Source organism: Hemicordylus capensis, chromosome 8 (genome assembly GCF_027244095.1).
Source record: "Hemicordylus capensis ecotype Gifberg chromosome 8, rHemCap1.1.pri, whole genome shotgun sequence".
Taxonomy (NCBI): Eukaryota; Metazoa; Chordata; class Lepidosauria; order Squamata; family Cordylidae; genus Hemicordylus; species Hemicordylus capensis.
The window spans coordinates 4,378,842-4,400,500 of record NC_069664.1 but is presented as its reverse complement, the minus strand read 5'-3'; the positions used below and the strand labels follow the sequence as shown (position 1 = coordinate 4,400,500).

At 46.4% G+C, this 21,659-nt stretch overlaps 1 protein-coding gene across 3 annotated transcripts in view; it reads right to left on the bottom strand.

Annotated features, from left to right (window-relative positions):
* The window catches only part of EBF2 (EBF transcription factor 2), a 320,570-nt gene extending 313,204 nt beyond the window's left edge, over positions 1-7,366 (bottom strand). For 2 of the 3 annotated variants that reach the window (XM_053269072.1, XM_053269073.1), the window contains exons 1-2: positions 6,697-7,366; positions 1,012-1,168 (exon numbers count right to left, since the gene is read on the bottom strand). In XM_053269072.1, coding sequence (XP_053125047.1) covers positions 1,012-1,168; positions 6,697-6,827 — 288 coding nt within the window. In that variant the 5' untranslated portion in view covers positions 6,828-7,366. Of the gene's footprint in view, positions 1-1,011; positions 1,169-5,604; positions 5,718-6,696 lie in introns of those variants that run through there. The other variant, XM_053269074.1, reaches the window with a different exon arrangement.
* Positions 7,367-21,659: the final 14,293 nt, after the last annotated feature.

Below are 21,659 nucleotides of genomic sequence, written 5' to 3'. Positions count from 1 at the left end.
TCTGCTACTGAGCTACCCTAAAGCACCTTACCCGTTCTTTTCTTCTTCTTTCCCCACAAGCAAATATAGAGGATAAAGCAACAAAAATCTGGTATGATTTTAGTTTTGAATCTATACTCCCCGCAACCCGCCATCACCGCCTTCCTCCCCCGCTCTTTTCGAAAATTAAGCCGAACCAGCAGCTCAGCCAGAGTTAAGCAGTTTCCAAATCCTATACGGAGGGGAGAAAATACCGCCTTCCCAAACTCTCTTAGGAGCTCCTCCATGGAACTGTTTTGCGCACACAGAAGTGCACAAGGTACGTGCTGCAAAGGCATAACCGGGAAGGGATCGCGCCCCACAGCTGGGAACTTGTCGCCGGCTGAGAAAGTGAAATTGACCAGGAATTCTTTTCTAAGTGAAATTGACCAGGAGGGCTCTAATGATAATTCCTTTGAACAGTCCTGGGCAGGGGTGTAGTGGAGGCGGGCCGGTGGACGCGCAGGGACAGAGCGCCGGTACTTCTCGGCAGGCTTCTCGGGCTGTTGGGGTGGGCATGGCCTTGGGGGCTGTCATGGAGAGCGCCTTCTGCACTTCGGAATCCACAGCTACATCCCTGATCCAGGGAAGTTTTCTCGCGCAAGCCCCGATTGAAGTGGACGGAAAATGACACCGCTTCTTCCACCCATTTCATGCAAGGCTTCTGCAGCAAAACCTCCTGTGAGATCCAACCAGGAACTGATTGATTCTGCCAGGGACATGAAGTTCCCGGAAGCTGGCAGAGTTTTCCAGCAGCGATCCAAGGCCGCGCGCACGTGTGGTTCACTAGGACTTGTGAAACATCCCTTCCCAGATACATTCACTTAAGAGTCGGTTCGTGGCGATCCGCGTTTTAAAGTTTCATTTCCAAGAGAATGCGTTGGAAGATGGAGGTCCAGTGGGGCGAAAGGAAGAGTGGGGGGGGAAGACTTGGGGAACTGTTTGTGGTTTTTTAATTGTATTTTAAGGAAAAGAAACTCAGATGCGCCTTACTTTGTCGTTTTCCACAAAATCCACAAACGCAGTCCGCTCGATCTCCACGGGCTGGCCTTGTCGATCGTAGAGGGCTAGGACAAAGTGGAAGAAATTGGACTTCCTCAAGTTGGAGGGGGGTTGCTTTTCGAAGTGGGCCCTTGACAAAGCCACGCCGCTGTGGAAAAAGGAGAGAGAGAGAGAAATAAGTGCGGTTACGCAAACATAGACCACACGCGCAGCGCTATCTTGTGCGTATTTCCTCGGAAGCAAGCCCCATCGAATCTAATGCAGCTTACTCCCAAGTAAGTGCGCCTAGAATTGCAGCTTTAGATTGCAACCCTATCTATACACGCGCACTGGGAGTAAACATCATGGAGAGATATTGGAGTTCCTGCTGAGTAAACATGGATAGACTTCGGCTCTCGGTCCGGAAAAAAAGCAGACACACAGACGGAAAGATTCTTGGGGCACTTTAACATATTTATTGCGATTGCAACCAAGAGGCTTCTTTACACACACAGGCAGAGTGGCCTTTTGCACATAGCGTTTAGTCACAATCTCACATATTACGTATTATACATACACACACTGTGCAAGCACACATTATATACATTACATACATCAGCTTCTGCCACAATGACTCTGGTGGAAATAAAAGAATATTGTGGTACCTTAAAGGGTTGTTGTTTTTTTAAAGTGGTCGATCAGACTTTGGGAGATGCTAAAGAGAACAAGTAAAGGCAGGCAAGGCGTGCGACAAAAAAGAAAGAAAGAAAGAAAGCCAGCACAAGACTGACATCCGATTCACTGGCCAGGATCTCAGAGATATTCAGTCACTGATGGCCAGAGACGGCCCAAGGCATTATCAAGCCTGAGTTTTAAAAAAAAATGCAAGCCATCTTTTTTTTCATAATAAAAATATTATTGTAAATTAAGAGGGCTGCTGTTGTTCTTTAAAAGTCCCCAAAATATTAAGCATCATGACAGCGATGGCCCAGCTGTGCCTCCGGGATTCTTCTCCGGATTAGATCCCTACGATCTCACTTCGACGTTGCTTTGGCTGCAGCGCCCGGAAAACACGTTCTAGAGTGAAACCAGAATCTGCTTTGAAAGGGCTTGAACAAGGGGATCGGCCGAGGGCATTCTTGGGGCACGTTTCATGGTGCAGGTGTTTTAAAGAGGAGGCTCGTTTATCACTCGCGAGACAGGATCTGAAAGTTTAGGGTCTGCAGTCTGAGAGAGGCGGGGAGTTGCGAGAAATAATATGGGATGCAGGGAAAGATGGCATTAATGCCGTTTCCTTTCGAGAGATAACTGGCAGCCCAAATACACAGATGCGGATCTGTTTGGGTTTTTTTTTTCACCCTATTTGAATGACAAGCACTCTGGTGGTTCGTTGTCGTTTGACTTTTACAAATCCTACTCGGGAGTAAGTCCACTGAAGACAACGAGAAACACTTCCTAGTAATGCATTAGGGCGGCTGGAAGGTCTTCACAACGATCCAGTGTCCTTTATTTCCATCAGGCGCGATCCAGATCCCTTCCACTCGAAGGTCAGAGGTCTCCTTTTCAAGGTCAAAAACTTTCTGGAGGTGCGCAGAAGTTTTCACTTGGCCAGGAGCGGCGAATCTTCTCCGTTTCTCATTGGGAACCAAATTCGGATCGATGCAGATCAATACGAGGAAGTGCCTTTTCCCCATATGGCTATGCCCGATCCGATTGCGTTGGAATAAGTACGTTGCACTGATTTCGCGTCTTTAAAAGGTTCATCGTTTTTGAGAAAGTGCAAAGAAATGAAAACGACACCGTGTCCATTGAGTGATTTGCGATGTACTAATTAAAACAAGTCCTCCTCCGTCGCCCCGATCCTCAAGTCAACGCATTTCCTGAAAAGCAAGTCCCGCGGAGTCCAAAGGGGTCAATCCTTCCAGGTAATCGCGCTTCAGCGCGTAGGAGGTATCGTATGTGAGCCATTGATACAATTTATTATTTCAAAGAGACCCCCACTTATTCAGACGCGACTCGAGTTCCCGGAAATCAATGCAACTTTCAAGCAAGGAGAGATCCATGAAATTGAGCGAGTCCACAACCACCGTGTTTAGGATCGGCGCTCAGTGATTATTTTAACGAACAACCCTTGGAAAAATATTTGACCTATTCTCATGTTCAGCCAACTGGGGCCGTGCCGGTGACCGGGCTGGATCTTTTAACACACTCGATTCCGCGAAATATACGAATCGATCGCTGCTTCCTCGAAAGTTAGTTCAGCGATGGCTTATTTCAGACTTAAGCAAACAGAGGATTGCATCTTTAGAATGTTCTTTCTTTCGTGTCCAGACATTTTCTCCTCCTGACATTTTCTCTTTCCTTCATATTCTCCTTCGTCATGCAGCCAGATCCTATTACTCAGGAGTAAATGGACTTCCTCCTATGTAAGCGTGCGAAATATTTCATTGTTTTCAGGCTGACTTTTGAATGGAGCGATACAGTTAGTTGCTGCACGGGAGGGGGAGAGGGGGCACAGAAGCGGCAGAGCACATTTACGGGTGGGCGAGTTGTGTCCCACATACTAGATTTCTGAGACAGAAATGGGGGGGCGAGCCACTTTGGGGAGCGTTGCCCACCCATGTCCCGCTCTGGAGTCGCCCTCGCCAAGCAGTTCAACAAGGCCGACCTTACGAGTGTTTACTCTTAAGTAAATCGCACTCAGTTCGATGAGGATTACTTACTCCCGGGTCTCAGGATACATAGGTCTTAGCCTTGCCATTTTAAATTTAAGGCCCTAATATGCCGACTTTCCAAATAAGCATTCAGGCCTGCCTCGTCACAGCCTACCCCAAAACTATTTACTTCGCAGTACGTCCCACTTAATTCAATGGGATTTCTCCCCCCTCCCCACCATAGGATCGAGTGTTTAGTCCTTGTCAGTGAACTCTCCTGGGAAAAAATCCTCTTTCTAGCCAGTGTCTCTAAGACCCAGAGTTCACCCTGGAATAGCCCGGACTGTGAATTCTGGAATTTCCTCCAGATCATTTCCCGGGACATGCTTCGATTCTTAAAGGGCCCCGATCCAGTGACTAGCGGGGAGTAAGTCCCAGTGAACTTGTAGGGTTTTCTTCAGAGTAAATACGCAGGAGATCGTATCGAACGCCTGCTTGGACCCGAGGCGTCAATATCCCCACCTTTTTGAACCCTTCCCCTGAATCTAAGATTTTAGTTAACTCCGGGTGGACAAGAAGTCCGATCATGCATAGTTACGGAATCGTTGGTCTCCTCCGAGAGTTTGGAGTTGAGGCGGTTTGTGTTTACGCCTCCGGGGGAGAGAAGGAGCGGCTAGAGCCATCAGCCGGGAAACCATCCCCCGGCGAAAGCCGATGCTGCCGCTTCCCCACAGGGGGAGAAAGACAGTAGCCTTCGAGGAAAGATCGCTGCTTGTTTTTGCGCTCCTGAAAGACAGACTTCTTCGCTCCCCCTGCTGCATATGTTCAAATTCAGCCGCGAGATCTTGTCCTGAAAGTCTTGGGCAGGAAAATTCTCCCACACAGATCAAGAAATCTCTCCCCTTCGCTTTCTCCAGTCCTGGATCCATTCAGAGGGATGCGGATGCGCAACGCAATCCTAAAGATAATGTGTGTGGGGGGGGGAGTCCCCAAGAGGTCTATGGGCCCGACTCCCTGGTTAGTGTATTGAAAGTCGCCAGTGCAGAAGAGGATAGAAATTCTCCCTGATAGTTGCGATCCTCTAGCCCCTGCAGACTCGGATACTCCAAAGTAAGCCCTACCGAGGAGGCTTACGTCCAAGAAAAGCGTGTACTGGATCGTCGCAGCAATACAGTCCCCCGACCCCGCACGAGGCCCTTGGCTGAAGACAGCCCAGTGATGCCAGTGGGTGATCATTACCATATGGAATTGGTGGGTCAGTTTCAGTACAGGAAGGGTCGCGATCCAAGACGTCTTTGTGCTGCAAATTTCAGGTGCCACGGAAATAACTGGGAATTCCTTCCAAGTAAATGGCTTGGCAATCCGAGTGGAAAGCGAATCTATTTGCTGCAGGGACCGGGTGATGCTTAGAGCATCCTCGGAAATGCAGAAATGACCCTACCGGACCAACTCTTCATTGGGAGAGCAATGGGGGCGCCTAAGGCTGCGATCCTTACATATTCTTGCCAGGGAGCCCCATTGCACTCAACAGAAGTTGCTTCTGAATGCACCTATTTAGGGTCCGGTTCCAAAGCAGCTGTGTTTGGGGACTCAGCCGGATGATGAAGCGATCGGCGCCTCGGCGGTCCTCCTTGGTACTTGGTAACGGATCTTGGTACTTGGTCCTCGGTAGCGGATCGCTCCTTTGAATCTCACGCGTCGGTCAACCCCCACTTTGGTCCTGTAGGCCCATAGGCTAAGTAGAACCGCGACCCATAACGCTGTAAGGCCGACGTCCTTGGATTTGTTAATGGCCCACTGTTAATGGCAGTTACTTTCAGGTCAGGGTCAAGCGCTTTCGGAATCGCTCGGTCCTCAACCCCGTTCCGAACATGACACACGAGTTAAGTTCAGTGGGTCTCCTCCTTTCCACAGAGAGTTTGCTGGTGCTGTTGAGATCAACAGAACTTACTCTGCTACTTGATGTATGGATCCTGATGTTTTCAGCGGGCCTTTGCTTCCGAGCAAACATGGGTCGGGATCCAGACGTGCAGCCGGACCGCAACTCCATTGCAACTCCATTGATCTGAATGCAACTTTTGGTAGTAAATATATATTTTTTCAGCTACAAACGTAGAGCTCTCTCCTAACCATGTTTACTCAGAAGTAACTCCCACCCAGTCCAACTGGACTTATTCCCTGGAAAAGGTGTTTAGGGCTATAACCTCGGGCGCTTTATATCCAAACCCACTTTGTCTGACGTTGGTTGGCTTAACTGTTTTATTAGGTAGGCAAACCCAAGGCCTGTACCTCGGAAATGCGTGAGCAAAAATCCCTCTCCCCACTCGGAGTAAGGCGTTTGGGATCGAAGCTTTAAAGAAGGGGTGGAAGAAAACATATATTGGCATTTAGCTGAGCCTTAGAAGCTCCAGGTTAGGAGTGTTGAAAGAAGTTACTTCGAATTATTATATCTGCTAGTTCCCCCTTCCTAAAAGCACTGAAATTAGAAAACGAAGATGCATCGCTTTCAGTTTCCAAGGGGAAAGATGCAGTGCGATCCTATGGATGTTTACTCGGAGGTAAATCCTACTGTGTTTAACGGGACTTAGTCTCCAGAAAGCGTGCAGAGGATCCCAGCCTGGGTGTGGAAAGAAAGAACCGGCGGATTTTCCCGTCGCACATTAGTTCTCTAAAGGTATTGACTGAGACTGTCCTATGCACACTTCCCTGGGAGTAAGGGTGGTGAAGTCAATTGACTTACTTCTGAGTAAACAAGCAGCACGATTTCAGTGTTACGGAAGTAAACACCACAGTAATTTCAAGGACGCCGGAGGCTTCCCAACTCGTCTGTTTATAATGACAACAATAATACCGCTCAGAGCCTTTGGATGGGGCGGTCGAGAAATGTAATAAATAATAAATATCTACTTCGATCAGTTCTCCAAATAAACCCCAAAGAGGAATCGCCTGGATCGTAACCACCAGAGGACCAAGAAGATCAGAGGGGAGAGGGAGGGGAACACCCACCCACGTATGCCCACCCACCAAAATTTGGACAAATTACCTTTGAGCAGCAACATTCGCATCCACTACTCCAACGTTCCTGACCCAGGATCGGACAGGATCCATCTCCGATCCCAGCACCTTGTCCTTCAGGATGGGTCCTCTTCCTAAAGTATCTTGGATCCCAAACATTTAAAAAAAGTTTACTCCAAACCCAAACCACGCTTCCTTGAGGAGGGCGAAGAGGGGGAAAAAAACCTTCAGATCCAGTTCCAAAGAAGTTTCGCTTAGAGACGCGCACCTTCCGCCTCGCGGGATGCCCTGTTTTTTCAAACCTTTAAACAACAACGAAGAAGAAGAAGAAGAAGAGGATTTCTCTCTCTCAATCCTTGCCGATCAAAGTTGCTCGGAGCAGCCTTTCGCGTTGCTAGAGATCATCTTTCTAATCAGCACCACCGGCGAGGAACACGCAGCCCGGTGGTTCAGTCTCAAGATCACCTGCTTCGCGCAGACACGAGGGCTGGATTGACGGGTGCTTAATCCACGAGGCGGGCGGGGCAGGGGTGGGGGAGGGGAAGAGGGCCCGGGATCAATTGTGAAAGAAAAGGGCCGAAACGCAGCTAAAGAGAGTCTGGTTACACCCTCAGCTGTGGCAAAGCGCGGCTGTTTTCCCGCACCTCGTTCACCATGAATGGGTTACAGCGAGGAGACCGGACCTACTAGGAAAGGGGGAGGAGCGCGCTTCCAAATAAGGCGCGGCTATTTGCATACTCGCGCCCGATTGGAGGAGAAGGGCAGGCTGCGCCTCAAACTGATACACGCGAGGTGCCGCGCTTGATTACGGCGAGGGAAATCAATCCGGGAGGCGGGGAGAGAGCGCGCGAGGCAGCCAGCGAGCCTTCGAGGGTGTTGGAGAAGTTACTTACCAAATACTTTGTTTTCGGTTGGTTTGGTTAACCGAAAACAACAGATCCGGGGGAAGCGGGGGACGGCGGCCAGCTTCCTCCGCAGCTGCGGCCGCCACGTTAACCTTAACAGTCACCCGACCTCAGCGCCGTCCCGCTTTTTCTCGTTAAGTTCTGGCAGCCGTTTCAGGGCGTGCGGGTTGTCGCTGGTTTCACTTGTTGGACGGGTGATGGAGAAGGCGCGGGGGGGGGGAGCGTGCTTGCTGGGCGGGGAGTCGAGGCAGCGGGCGGCGCTGCAGGGGGTACACGCGGGATGTCATCTCGGTGGCGTCCAAGCGGCTCTCCTGGAAAGTCGTGGGTTTTACTTCTGAGTAAAGATGCTGAAGGCTCTCTCCAACCCACCGCCTTCCTCCCCTCCGTCTTCTTGTTCTGGTGAGTGGGAGGTTGCTGGCAGATCGCATGTGTGTGCGTGGGAGCGAGGGTGCGGGGGGGGGGCATACAAAAGATATTTATACACATAATCTGGATCCATAACACGCCCCCAGAACCTCACGCCACACACAAGCTGTGAAATGTGTACGAGATTATTACACACACACACCCCCTTCCAACCCATGAAACGTGCAAAGACAGCAATGAAACGTTCGAGGACCGCTCTAATTTTCCACCCCCAGGCTGGTCTTGCAGGAAAGCAAGCGGGGCGCGTCTCGGTATCAATTAAGGTGGCTTACTGGGTGTCATTTCCCTCCCCTCCACCCCCCCCCCCACCCCGGTGCCTTTTGTACTGCGATCTGGGGTGCAGATCTGCCCCTGAAATCTATATAACACCAACGCGAAAACAGATTTCAAGACAATGAATGCAAATCTGGACTCCGAGACCATCTGCCAGATGAGGGAATCAGATGTTCCCCCGTTAAAGCGACAGGGGCTGCCTTGCCTGCTTCATTATGCATAACCCTCCCCTCTTACACTCGACTCTTGCCGGGGAGGGGGCAGTGTGGGTGAAGAAACCTCCCTCTCCATCTCAAATCCCGGGTTTAGTTCGCGTTTTGCGAAAGGGTTCCCTTTCCATCGTCGCGCAAAATGCTCCAGCGTTTCGATGCGTTTTTAAAAGTTTAAAGAAAACTCTTACGAATAATGCTTTGCGGGTGGGTGAGACGGCTTTCGCTGGGGGGGGGGTGTGTGGAAAGAAAAAGCGAGGAGTGCTAAACTATTCTGTCCATATTCATGACAGATCGGGCGTCAGATGACCTAATAAATCTCAAGACATCTTCGCGCACAAAAAGCTTAGTGCTGCCCGCCGCACTCCCCCCCCCCCCCCAGCGCTTGTATACGGTTCTTGTAATTGATATATAGAAACAGAGATCTGACTGACGGAATAAATGGCGTTATTTTTAAAAGAAATTTTCAAATGCATCTGGTGTTGGATATTTAATTTTTTTAAAAAACAAAACAAAAACAAAAACCACCTAATGTAGTCTATTTGTAATTTCTGCGACCTCATAGATAAGTTTGGGGACAATCCACCGGAAAGTTCTCCTGCGCAAGCCTCTCGTTGGCTTGCGAAGGAGACCTTCCCGTTGGATTCACTGACTCCTTTGTCAGCGGAGTAAGAAAGCCAGAAAGTTTAAAATAACGGATGGTCGTCTGTAAATACATTTTGAGTTAAGAGTGTTATTTTCACGAGACATTTCACTTCGTATGATTTTCAAAACAGGAACATCCTGATGTTAAGAGATTGGTTTAAAACAAATATGTTTTTAAATTGCGTCCCACAATTTATTTCCTTTTCAAACCGACTGGAACAGGCGACGCCCCGATGTTTACACCTGACTTCGAAGTGACTTGGAATTGAAATGGAGGGACTTACCCAACTAAATCCCTAGAATAAAGGCGTGACAACTCACTCCTAGTAATCAGAGGACGCCTGAAAAATACCATTGCCTCCAAATCAATGGGATTACTCTGGAGAAAATGAGGGGGTTCGATTGCGGGGCCATCCAAGCCTCGGATCCCCGCTCGCTTCTTCAGATCGAACTAGACTTGTCAGTGCAACGAATCTCGAGCAAACGGTTTAGAAGAAGCACCTCAACGCGACGAGGGGAAGAAGACGGCTGAAAAATCTTTATTTCCACACTCCTGGCTCGCTTGAGGAGGAGAAAATGGCTTTATCAAACCTCCTTTGGGGAGGCAGGGGGGAGACGGTGGTTCTCTCTCTCTCTCTCTGCCGTGTTAAAATAAATTCGATCTGGCTCCTTTGCAGAGCTGATTTATTCCCCAAATGGGCCCGAGCTACAAGAGCGGTGTAATTCGACTTTGGCTTGCCTGGGCCGAGCCTAAGAGACCGAATCTAACAGGATGTCTTATGGACCGGGGGTTGGGGGGCGGGGGATCAAGAACGAAAGGGGGGAAAGCATCGTGTGCTCGAAGCTCCGAAGGGAATCTGGCTTTTAGGGAGGGGGAGGGGGAGAAGGGTCAGAGGGCAGAGGTGGGGTCAGGGGACAGGGGCCACCTCCTCGCCGTCGGCAGCTGCCACCAAAATCTCGCTCTTCAGGGACTTGGGAAGGAGGAGGGAGTATCCCCTCCCCCCCACCCTACCCTAGATGGCTTTGGGACCGGGTTGGTCCGCCTCATCCAAGGCCAAGTTAAATGTCCGCGGAGACTCTTTGCAAAGAAACCCAAAGCCGCGCCAGATTTCGGTTTCACTCCGCTTTGCCAGCGCAGATTGGAACCCAAAGGGTCAAATCCTCGAGCACATCCTAAGGGGGGGGGGACACACCTATGGATCCTGCGCCTTATTGATCCCCGCAAACCCCCGATTCCTCAATCCAGCTGAGCGTCTTAAAAATACAACGTTGGGGAGCCTGGAAAGGGGGGTTTCAGACTCACCACCGCGCAGCCAAGGCGAGCTAGCCGCGACAGGGATCGTGAAGATGCCCCCCCCCCACACGCTTAACTTGAGTCTCTCCGAATTGTACGCGGTGCGGAAGAAAGCTCCCTTGAGATCGTCCTCAAAGGACCGATCCGACCTGGCTAAGCCAATTTTAACAGTTTCCACCCCAAAGAGCCCAGCGCGGTGCCGATCTTCGCTGAGGGTGCTTGAATATAGGAAAGGAAGTTTTCCTGGAATACGACCACCACCCGGGTGGGGGTGCGGTGGGGTGGGGTGTCTCCCTCTGGCTACCAGTTTAAGGAACTCCCCGCAAACCCAGCCAGCTTAATAGCACGCTACAGCTCTTGCTGCGCTTCTTCCGCTTTCGTTGAACCGCAAACGCTTTTCTGGGCTGCTCGTCTTTGGCAACATCATAGTTGTTCAACAGCAGTCTGGGTCAGGACCAAGGGTCAACATCCCCGCTTTGTGGGGAAGCCCAATGGGGGGGCATGAAGGAGACAGTTCCCCCTGTTGTTATTCCCCGCAACTTGTATTCAAAGATACACTGCTCCCGCCTCTGAATGCTCCATTGAGCTTAGCATCGCCCCTGGGAGACTCCGTGGATTTGTGTAACCCGCCCGAAAAGCGTCTCTAAGGCAGCCACCGCCACCATATCGTGTGTGTGTGGCGGGCGGGGAATTCCATAGGTGAATCGTGTGAATGAAGCTCTTTTTTTCGCAGCTAGTAGCAACCCGGAGGAAAGTCCTATACTTGTATGTTGTGGCCGCTTGCAGGGATATATAGGCCTAAAGCTGCTGTCCTCCAGCTGTGTTTTGACTACAACTCCCATCATCCCCAGCCATAGTAGCCAATAATCAGGGCGGATGAAATTTGTAGTCCAACATCTGCCGGGGTCGGGCAGTTGCACACCCTGCCCACGGCGGCTGTAGAAAAAAATTGTTGGGAGGGCACAGAAAAGGGGTAAGATCAGATTTCTGAAACAGAAATGGGGGCGAGCGAGAAGCCACTTTTCGGGGGGGGGGCTTTCCACCCCTGGAGCCCTGCTCTAACGCCACACGTGAGCCAAAAGAATGACATATCCCTCTATTTTAACTAATCTGCCGTAACTGCTGCTGGAGCCGAGTTCCATAGTAACACTCACTAACCCGCATTAGCACACTAGTGTACCTACTACACGTGTTAAAGTGGTAACTTACCCATGTTAACCCTCCCCCCTCCACACACACACACACACACACACACACACACAAAGTTACTTCCCTTCAACTTGCACAGCAAGAATTAAGGACCACTTTAGTTGGTTGGTTTTAAAAAACCGAATTTGTTGAATGGGAGCTAGCATGAATTGCCCCCTTTGCGAAACAGGGTCCATAGTGGTTTGCATTTGGGTGAGCATCCTACGATATTCCCCTTAGGGTACGCGGCCTTAGTTCAGTGGAAGATCTCCTGGATGAAGAAGGTCCCAGGTTCAGTCCCTGGCAGCATCTCCAGATAGGGTGGAGACTAGAAACTCCTGCCTCTAACCTTAGAGAGTGCTGCCAGCCAGTGTAGACAATACTGTTCTCGATGAATCAATGGTTTGACTCAGTAGAAGGCAGCTTCTTAAGTTCCTACCCTTGAAGAGCACCAGAAGGCATTGCCGTTTAAAATCCTTTCATGTTACCAAAATACTTCTTAAAAGCAAAGTTCTACAATAGTTCAGCCAAGCTGTGAGCACAGAAGAAGAAGAAATCTCATTCTTCCATAAGAAGAAAAAAGAGAGCTACATCGAACTCTCTCATCACACAATTATCTTGCATCAGTTTACAAAACAAATTCCCCAAAGGTTATCGAAGTAATATAACTAAAAGCACACATCTCCACAAATCAAAAAGAATATTAGAATTATATTCAAAACCCAGAATTACCTTAGAAAACTTTAGAAAAGACAAGGAGTTTTTAAACGTCTCTCCAGTCTGCTGCTGAAGATGTGCTAACTTCTGCAACTGAGGCTGATATACCCTGACAAAGTGTTCATTTGAGGGCAGAAGGAACCCCATGCACCTTAAAGCAACCCCATGCATTAAGAGACCATCCTGCACAAACGTAGCACTGTTTCACACAGTGGCTCAAGGGATGTCTCCAAGAAGAAGCCCACAGGCAAAAGGTGAGGGAATGCCCCCTCTCTTACTGCTACTCCCTGCAACTGGTATTCAGAGGCATCGTGCTTCTGAGGCTGGAGGTGGCCCATAGCCACCCGACTAGTTGCCATTGAGAGACCTGTCCTCCATGAATTTGTCTAAGCCCCTTTTAAGGCCACCCAGGCTGGTGGCTGTCACCATATCTTGTGGCAGAGAATTCCATATATTAATTATGCACAGTGTGAGTCAATAGTTAATATATGCTGGTCCTTTTTGCCAGTCCTAAATTTCCCAACCTTCCATTTCATGGGATGACTCCTGGTTCTAGTGTTGTGACAGAGGGAGAGAAATTTCTCTCTGTCCACTTTCTCTAGTAAAGTAAAGTAAAGTTAAAGTAGTGTTGTTGAGTTGGTGTCAACTCCTGGAGACCACAGAACCCTGTGGTTGTCTTTGGTTGAATACAGGAGGGGTTTGCCATTGCCTCCTCCCGCACAGTATGAGATGATGCCTTTCAGCATCTTCCTATATTGCTGCTGCCTGATATAGTTGTTTCCCATAGTCTGGGGAAACATACTGCACAGTCTGGGAAACATACCAGCGGGGATTTGAACCAGCAACCTCTTGCTTGCTTATCAAGTCATTTCTCCATTGTGCCATTAGGTGGCTCTCCCACTTTCTCTACTCCATACATAATTTTATACACTTCAATCATGCCTCCCCTTAGCCGCCTCCCTCTTTTCCAAAGTAATGAGCCTTGCTTCCTAAGGAAGGTGTTCCAGGCCCCTGGTCCTCTTGGTTGCCCTCTTCTGCACATTCCAGAAGTCTTTTGGGGTTGCTAAAAGAAAAGACTGGTCATGGCAGAGGAACTTCCCTGAAAGCCAGCTGCCCCATCCTTACTGATCGGATCCTGCTTACCCCTGCTATTTCAGCAAAGAGGCACCTTTCAAAGTGGTGATTCTCTTTTATTTCGCAAAGGAGGGCAACCCCACCACAACTATCGTACTTTGGACACATTATGTGAAGATCCAGCTCCCTTGAGAAGTCCATAATGCCGGGGAAAGTTGAAGGAAAGAGAAGAAGAGGACAACCAGCAGCAAGGTGGATGGACTCGATGACGACAGCAATGATTGCACTACTGAGAGACCTCAAAGGCCAAGTTGAAGACCGATCATCCTGGAGAGAATCTATCTCTGTGGTTGCTAAGAGTCGACACCAACTTGACGGCACTCAATCAATCCAATCAACCCCAGCACAGCATCCCTGCAGCAGTTGTTGCTGTCTTTCTTTTTAGATTGTGAGGCCTTTTGGGACAGGGAATCATCTTATTTGCAATTTTTTCCTATGTAAACTGTTTTGAGAACTTTGTTGAAAAGTGGTATATAAATAGTAGTAGTAATAGCATTAGTGTACACACATACAGCTCTGTATGCATTCTGTTCTAACCATGTTAGCCCACAGGAGAGTGCTGGGTGCGCTGCAGGACACACCTTCAATTAATGCACCTCCAAGTAATCGTGAGGCCAAAGGAGCCTAGCCAATGTTTTCCTAGAACTTGGTGCATCTACCATAAAATGCATCCCAGAACCAGGGCTCTTTACAAGGTTGAGCCAGCTACAAAACTTGGTTCTAACAACCTCTGCAGTTCTAGGCTCTTCTAGAGAACCTGGAACCTGGTCAAACATACCCATTTCTTCCCACACTCCCAGCCAAAGACATTTCTCATAAGACCCATTCACACATTATGTTTAACACTAGTACAACGGGTGTACAGTGTATCCAGGTACAGATCCGTAAATCAAATCAAATCCATATTTATTACATTCCAAGACCAGCATAAGAAGGTACAGATCTGCACACACAGGTACAGTCATTCACATGTTACATTGAACACAGGTACAGAAGAACACTTCCAATCTTGTACCATGCATTTGAAGGGCATGGTACAAGAATCCAGGTTCATTTTTAAAATGAACACAAGTACAGTCATTCACACAAACACATGTATGAGTGTACAGACATTTGTACACTCATTCAGCATAATGTCTGAATTGGGCTCTAGACTTCACCGCTACTCCCCACAGGGTTTTCATAAACAAATTTAACTGTCTTCTGCAATAGTGCTGTCAAATTCCCACTTCTGAGAACTTTCACCCACTCAAACATAAGCTTCTAAATGCCATGGAATTTGACTCCGGTCAACAAAGGATGTGTGCAGAGGGAAGGAAAATGTGCAGGTGTGTGTTGTGGCATCAACACACCAATTACACTCCCGTACCATTGTACAGGTCTGTCTGAGTTTATCTTTTTAAAAGCCCTGCCCAGAATGAAATCTATGCACTACATACTGTAGATTCATGTAGGGTTTCCATAGCAGATGCACCGGGTTGCTCAGCAGACACCTTGTCGCGGAAAGGGTTCCCTCAAGGTAGAAAGCCTGAAAACAACAGGCCTAATTATGGAAACTCTGTGGATTTCTAAGTTGATTCTTCTGGGAAATAAAAGTTGAGTCTTGTAGATAACTTGGGCTAATTTAGGGCTACAAAATGTGAACTAAACAAATATTTCTAGTGAAAGAGACATGCAGAGTGTCCTTCAGAGGAAGTCTGGGAGAATGACTTCAGGAAGTAAGGGTGTAACTGGGCATGAGATATGCAATTAGGTATATATATATATATATATATATATGTGTGTGTGTGTGTGTGTGTGTGTGTGTGTGTGTATATGTGTATATATATATATATATATATATATATATATATATATATATATATACCGTCAGGAGAATGCAAAGTCATTTGGGACCATTACACCATCCCCATGCCACTTTTCCAATTAAAATCCCTCTTCTAGCAGCACCATGGGGGAAACTTACTTTTGTATGGTACCTGGAAGTTTCTCCCCTGAGACAGGGATCCATAGCTGATGGGAAGGGTGTGATCAATCTTTTCCTACTGAGCCATATTTCCACTGAATATCCACAACCATAGGTTGCTGCTTGCCCCAAGGCAACATTTTGCAGCAACCAGCTGTTAAAAAAAATAAAAATGTGGCAATTTCTTCATATCATGGTCCCATTCAGGATTGCGCCCCTGTAACTGCCTTTTGTGAAAGAGGCACTTTCCGTTTTAAGCACCACTTTTCAAATGCATTTAATCTGACATAGAACATGAAAAAGCTACCTTTTACCAAGTCAGATCATTTTAAATGGCTTTAAACTGCCTTAATACTTTAATTGTTTTGGTTAATTTTATATTGATGTAAACTGCCTAGAACCATTGGGATGGGCAGTGTAAAAACATAGTAAATAAATAAAATAGTTTTTACTTAGAGTGAGTGATCAGTTGCATGGTACTACGTGGAGTATGTATGTCCTTTACATCTTGGTTATATTGATGTATCAAATTGTGTATAGTTTGTCCATTTGTAAAATAGGAAGCTTCCTTATACCCAGTCTGACCACTGATCCATCTAGCTTACAGGTGAAACTCAGAAAATTAGAATATCGTGCAAAAGTCCATTAATTTCAGTAATGCAAATTATAAGGTGAATCTGATATATGAGACATGCAAAGCGAGATAAGTCAAGCTTTAATTTGTTATCATTGTGATGATCATGGCGTACAGCTCATGAAAACCCCAAATCCACAATCCCAGAAAATTAGAATATTACATGGAACCAAGAAGACAAGGATTGTAGAATAGAACAATATCGGACCTCTGAAAGGTATACAGTGTACTGTGCTTGACTGGCCAGCAAACGCGCCTGACCTGACCCCATAGAGAATCTATGGGGCATTGCCAAGAGAAGGATGAGAGACATGAGACCAAACAATGCAGAATTGCTGAAGGCCGCTAATGAAGCATCCTGGTCTTCCATAATACTTCATCAGTGCCACAGGCTGATAGCATCCATGCCACGCCGCATTGAGGCAGTAATTGCTGCAAAAGGGGCCCAAACCAAGTACTGAATACATATGCATGCTTATACTTTTCAGAGGTCCGATATTGTTCTATTCTACAATCCTTGTCTTCTTGGTTCCATGTAATATTCTAATTTTCTGGGATTGTGGATTTGGGGTTTTCATGAGCTGTACGCCATGATCATCACAATGATAACAAATTAAGGCTTGACTTATCTTGCTTTGCATGTAATGCGTCTGTCTCATATATCAGTTTCACTTTTTAATTTGCATTACTGAAATTAATGGACTTTTGCACGATATTCTAATTTTCCGAGTTTCACCTGTAGTATTTTCTGCTCTGACTGACGGTCGATCTCCAAGATTTCTGGCAGGAATCTTTCCCAGCCCTACCTGGAGATGGCAGGGTATGAATCCAGGGTCTTCTGCATGCAAGCAGGTGCTCTACCACTGAGTTATGAACCCATTCTCTAGGGAGAATATCTTCTTACAGCAGACTGTGCTTACATGTAGTCACTCATCCAAATGCAAACCAGGACAGACTCTGCTTAGCAAAGGGGACAATTCATGCTCACTGTCACAAGACCAGCTCTTCTCCCCTCTTGTGCAGAATGCTTACGGGTTCTATAAATTGGTTTTATAAAACACAGATTCAGTTTTTTGAAGGTCCCCCACTCCCGTAAAGAAAACATATTGGTGAACTTGCTTTGGTATTTGGGAACTTTTGGTATTGGTGAACTTGCTTTTCTTAGGTTTCTTATGTTCACAGTGTTCTACTTACTGGCTTTGTTCATTCTAATTCATACCTCCAAATGTGGACTTTTCCACTGAAAAATACATCTGCTAGCTTTTAGATTCAACCTTTTTTTTTAAAGATAGTTTTACTGCCTTTTAATTGCCTAGCATAGCTTTTGGAACATGCTAGCAAATAATATTTTACCTCTGGGACTGTATGTTCCATTTTACTTTACAATGCAGACTTGAAGAGTCTTATTGCTGAAGAATTTTTATTTTTATTTTTATTTTTTTCAAGAAAACCCACATGGATGAGGTTTGGAGCTGTGAGAGATGGCTCCACACAGTTAAACACACGGTTTTTCCAACCTCTTCAGCTTGCAGCCTCAGATGGTAAAGCCACAATAATTTTTTTAAGGTAGTTGTAATGATCAGCCTCCCCTCCCTCTGAAGAGTTAACAGGGACTGAACCCTTGTCTCAACTGACAGGCTGGTGAACTCCAGAGCAGCCAATCAGTACACCAGGTGGTTGGGACCTAGAGAGTGGTTGCTGGAAATCATAGGAACACAAAGGGGGGTTTTGTTGGAGAGAAGCAGGTGCAGAAAGGCTAAGTGAGGGGCATGGAGCTTTTGCTCCCTCATAGTCAAAGCCAGCATGAAGATTTTTCACATGGAATAACTGCAGATCCATGAGACAGGATTTCAGGAAGCTTGATTCTCAACAGGTGTTAGGTGAGTTTTCAAGGAAAAGGGGGTTCAGCATACAGAACAGTTTGTGAGTCAGATTTTGCATCAGAAACTTATATTTCCTTGTGTGTGTGCTTTGCATATTCTTGATACTGTTCTATTATTGTTTACCTGCAATGTAATTAAAATAAGATACACTAGCCTATGCTCAATCCAACTAGGGCATTGCAAAAGACTCTGTAAACATCTAAGTGTACCTAAATGCAACCTAAACTGATGCCTAAGACAACCTATTTTTGTAACCTACTAAGTATTTTTTTTACTGTATTTAAAACCTAAAAGCCTCAGACAGTAGCAGTCTGTAGTAACTGAATAAAACTGGGGTTTTTTGTTCTTTTCTTTTTACAAGCCTCTCAGAGCTGGTTTTTAACTCATGAAAAAAAAGGAGGAGGGAGGGGATTTCTCTGGTGCAAAGTGTCCTCAAAGACTCAGCAGCTATCGGTTTTCTCATCACATGTAACCCACACATGGAAGGTTTTTGTACTTATCAAATAGCAAAATAAAGAGAATTTTCCCTGAGATTCCACCCCGAGCCTAAGGAGGTTCAAGCTCTGTCGATAAGAGGGGTCGTGGTGGCAGCATTTTAATTCTACCAGATATATAGATTAATGTTATGAGAAGCCCAGCCAGGCAGCTCACCATGGATGATTCAGCTTTTTCCCCCTCATGTGAGCTGCTCTGAGACAAAGGCTTTAATTCGCTACAGTAGTTATCACTTGCCATGGTTCCAAATAGGCTGTTGTCTCTCTTGGCATTTAAGGATGCTTCAATTTATCACATAAGAGAGGCTTATCAGTAAAATGGAACACAGCAGAGCACAAAAGGAGGTGCAAGGGGTTTAAATCCAGAAGCAGATTAGTGCAATAGAAGATGAAGTTAGGGAATTGAGAATAATTTGGCATTCAAAGTATACAAGAAAATGAAGGTTGCTTTAAACCATTCTCTATCCAATGTGGGCCAGATATAATCCTGAATGATTAGAGGATTCTAAAAATTAAAAATTCTTAGGCTGAAGTAGCACTTCAGAACATTAGCCCAGGACTCCCCCCTTGCTTCCACACAATCACTTCTACCTAGCTTTTCCTCCCACCTTGCTTCACCACACAACTGAAAATTGTGTGGAAGCAAGGTACGTTGTTGGCAAACACAGCTCCCAAACTCGGGAAGAACACAGTTTTTGATTGTGTGAATTAACTCACTATCTCTATTCCCTAATGTGAACAGTAGGGTTGCTGGTGCTAAGAATCTATGCCTTCGGGAGCTGGATCTCCAACATTAGGTAGCTATGTTCTCCTCAGTGATAGACCTCCTGAGTTTTTACAATTACTTTGAAGAAAGTTATGGCCCCTCTGTAGACAATCCTTCCTGTCTTCAGTAAACCATATGTCCATGGAGGTGGGGAGGGGGTTGAACGAAATGTAAGGAAGCACTTATATAAGTAATAATAATGTTGTTATTATTATTATTTTTATTTTTACATTTCTATCCCGCTCTTCCTCTAAGGAGCCCAGAGCGGTGTACTACGTACTTGAGTTTCTCTTTCACAACAACCCTGTAAAGTAGGTTAGGCTGATAGATGCGTGACTGGCCCAGAGTCACCCAGCTAGTTTCATGGCTGAATGGGGATTTGAACTCAGGTCTCCCTGGTCCTAGTCCAGCACTCTAACCACTACACCACGCTTACCCCCTTCCTGCAGTCTGAGATTGAACTTTCCACTCTACTATCTGAATGCCCAATGGATCAGGAAAATCCTGGTCTGCTCCTGTGTTTTTAACAGCAACTTGCTCTGCAAAATCAAGTTATTTATTTGATTTAAAAGTTAAGCTTTGTAAGGCATGGTGACCAGCATTATCAGCTGATATAATGGAACACCTTGCTATTAAAGGTACAGGAGTCAGTTCCACAAAAAAATTAAAAATGGCAACATTTGGCTCCCTCCCCCGTGACCTCTTCCAGAAAGGAAGTGCAACAGTGGAGGAACCTGCACAGAGCATGATGGGGAGAGATCTCCCAGCTGCAACTAACTCCCTGCTGTTTCCACCTTCTCAGGTGCTGCATTACAAGGCAAGGCAGAGACAGGGCAGCCAAGATCAAAACTAGTCAGGGCTAAAAACCAGAGGGCGGACTACACAAGCAGCGTTAAGAAGAGCTCCACAGTAGCTGTTGCTCCAACAGAGTACTGTACTAGAGCAGACAGCAGGCTTTTATTCAAGGGAGGCAACTCCACTCCAAAAAATAAGGCTTGGAGGGTTTAAAGGGACCTCACCTGGTTTCTGTTTCTGGTGAGACTAGGATAACTTGGATTCATGTGTGGACTAGAGATGTTCATGAAACTAATTTTTGATTTGAATTCTAATTGAATTCCAAGAATCCATTTCAAATTTGAATCAAATTCCAATTGAATTTTCAAAATTCAATTTGAACTCAAGTAGAATTTGAATCAATCTGACCCTCTTTTGATACCTTTTTAACCAATCAGGGGGCCTGAATGTTTTTTTAGAAGGTGCCAAATGACTCTCAAATCAAATTCAAATAAATTTTGAAAATTTTGATTCAAATTTGAATCCAATTGCCCTTTTAAGGAGTGATTTGATTTGGATTCGAATCACTCAGATCACCCAGATTCAAGTCAAATATTTATTTATTATACTTATTTATTTATTCAATTTCTATACCGCCCTTCCAAAAATGGCTCAGGGTGGTTTACACAGAGAAATAACAAATAAATAAGATGGATCCCTGTCCCCAAAGGGCTCACAATCTAAAACAAAATTTGAATCAGTTTGCACATCCCTGTTGTGGACCCCTCCAAAACAGAGTCTAGAGTCAGTGCAATGTCTTCTGGCCTTATAAAGAAAGGCTGAGTGATGTCTTGGGGTGCAGAGTCCCTGGGGGTCTCTGAGGATCTTGGGGCCTCCAAGTAAGTCTGTAGGTTGAGGTCCTGCACTCTGCCTTCCTCCTCATCTGTGGTTTCAACCAGGGTGGATGGGGGCCCATGACTGTGGGTCATGGCAGTCCCCACTTGGATCAGGGATGTGGTGCTGACGAAGAGGCTTCTCTCTTCCCCCCAGGCTGTGACTTCAAACCCATGCACATGCAGGGCTCAGGAAATCCACTAGTCTACTTGTCTGTGACAAGTGAAAAACGATGCCTGGAGAGCAGAAAAAGTCCCGACAAAAAGTAATAAATGTTCCTATGCAAGTAAAAGATTTTTGTCTGGCTGGTGAGCAGAACCCACATTTGTTGACCCCTGGATGCACGAATGCACAGCCCATGGAAGGAACACAAGAGAGATATGATATGAGAGCCTGGATTTCTGACTTCTTAACTCTGCAGCCCATTGCCAATTCAGGAGGAAATTTAAATTGGGGAAACAGCAAGGAAGGGAAGAGGTATGCCCATTGCCTCACCCAACTCACTCCGCCCCACCAAAGGCTTTATGCAAAGATCACAAATCTCCCTTGTCCCATCTAGTTTGGCCTTTAACCACTAGGGCCTGCCACCTCACCATATGATTGAGTTAATTTTGCATTCCAAAAACCCTTTGATTTTAAAAGACATTTAAGGCGAGTCCTAATTTAACTCAATGTTTAAAAATAAAAGGGATTCCAGTTTAATATGCTTACTATCGATTTCAGCCTGTACAACCAATATACACTTTTTATGCTTGGCTATAACAAGGAGGAGAGCTGGTCCTGCAGCAG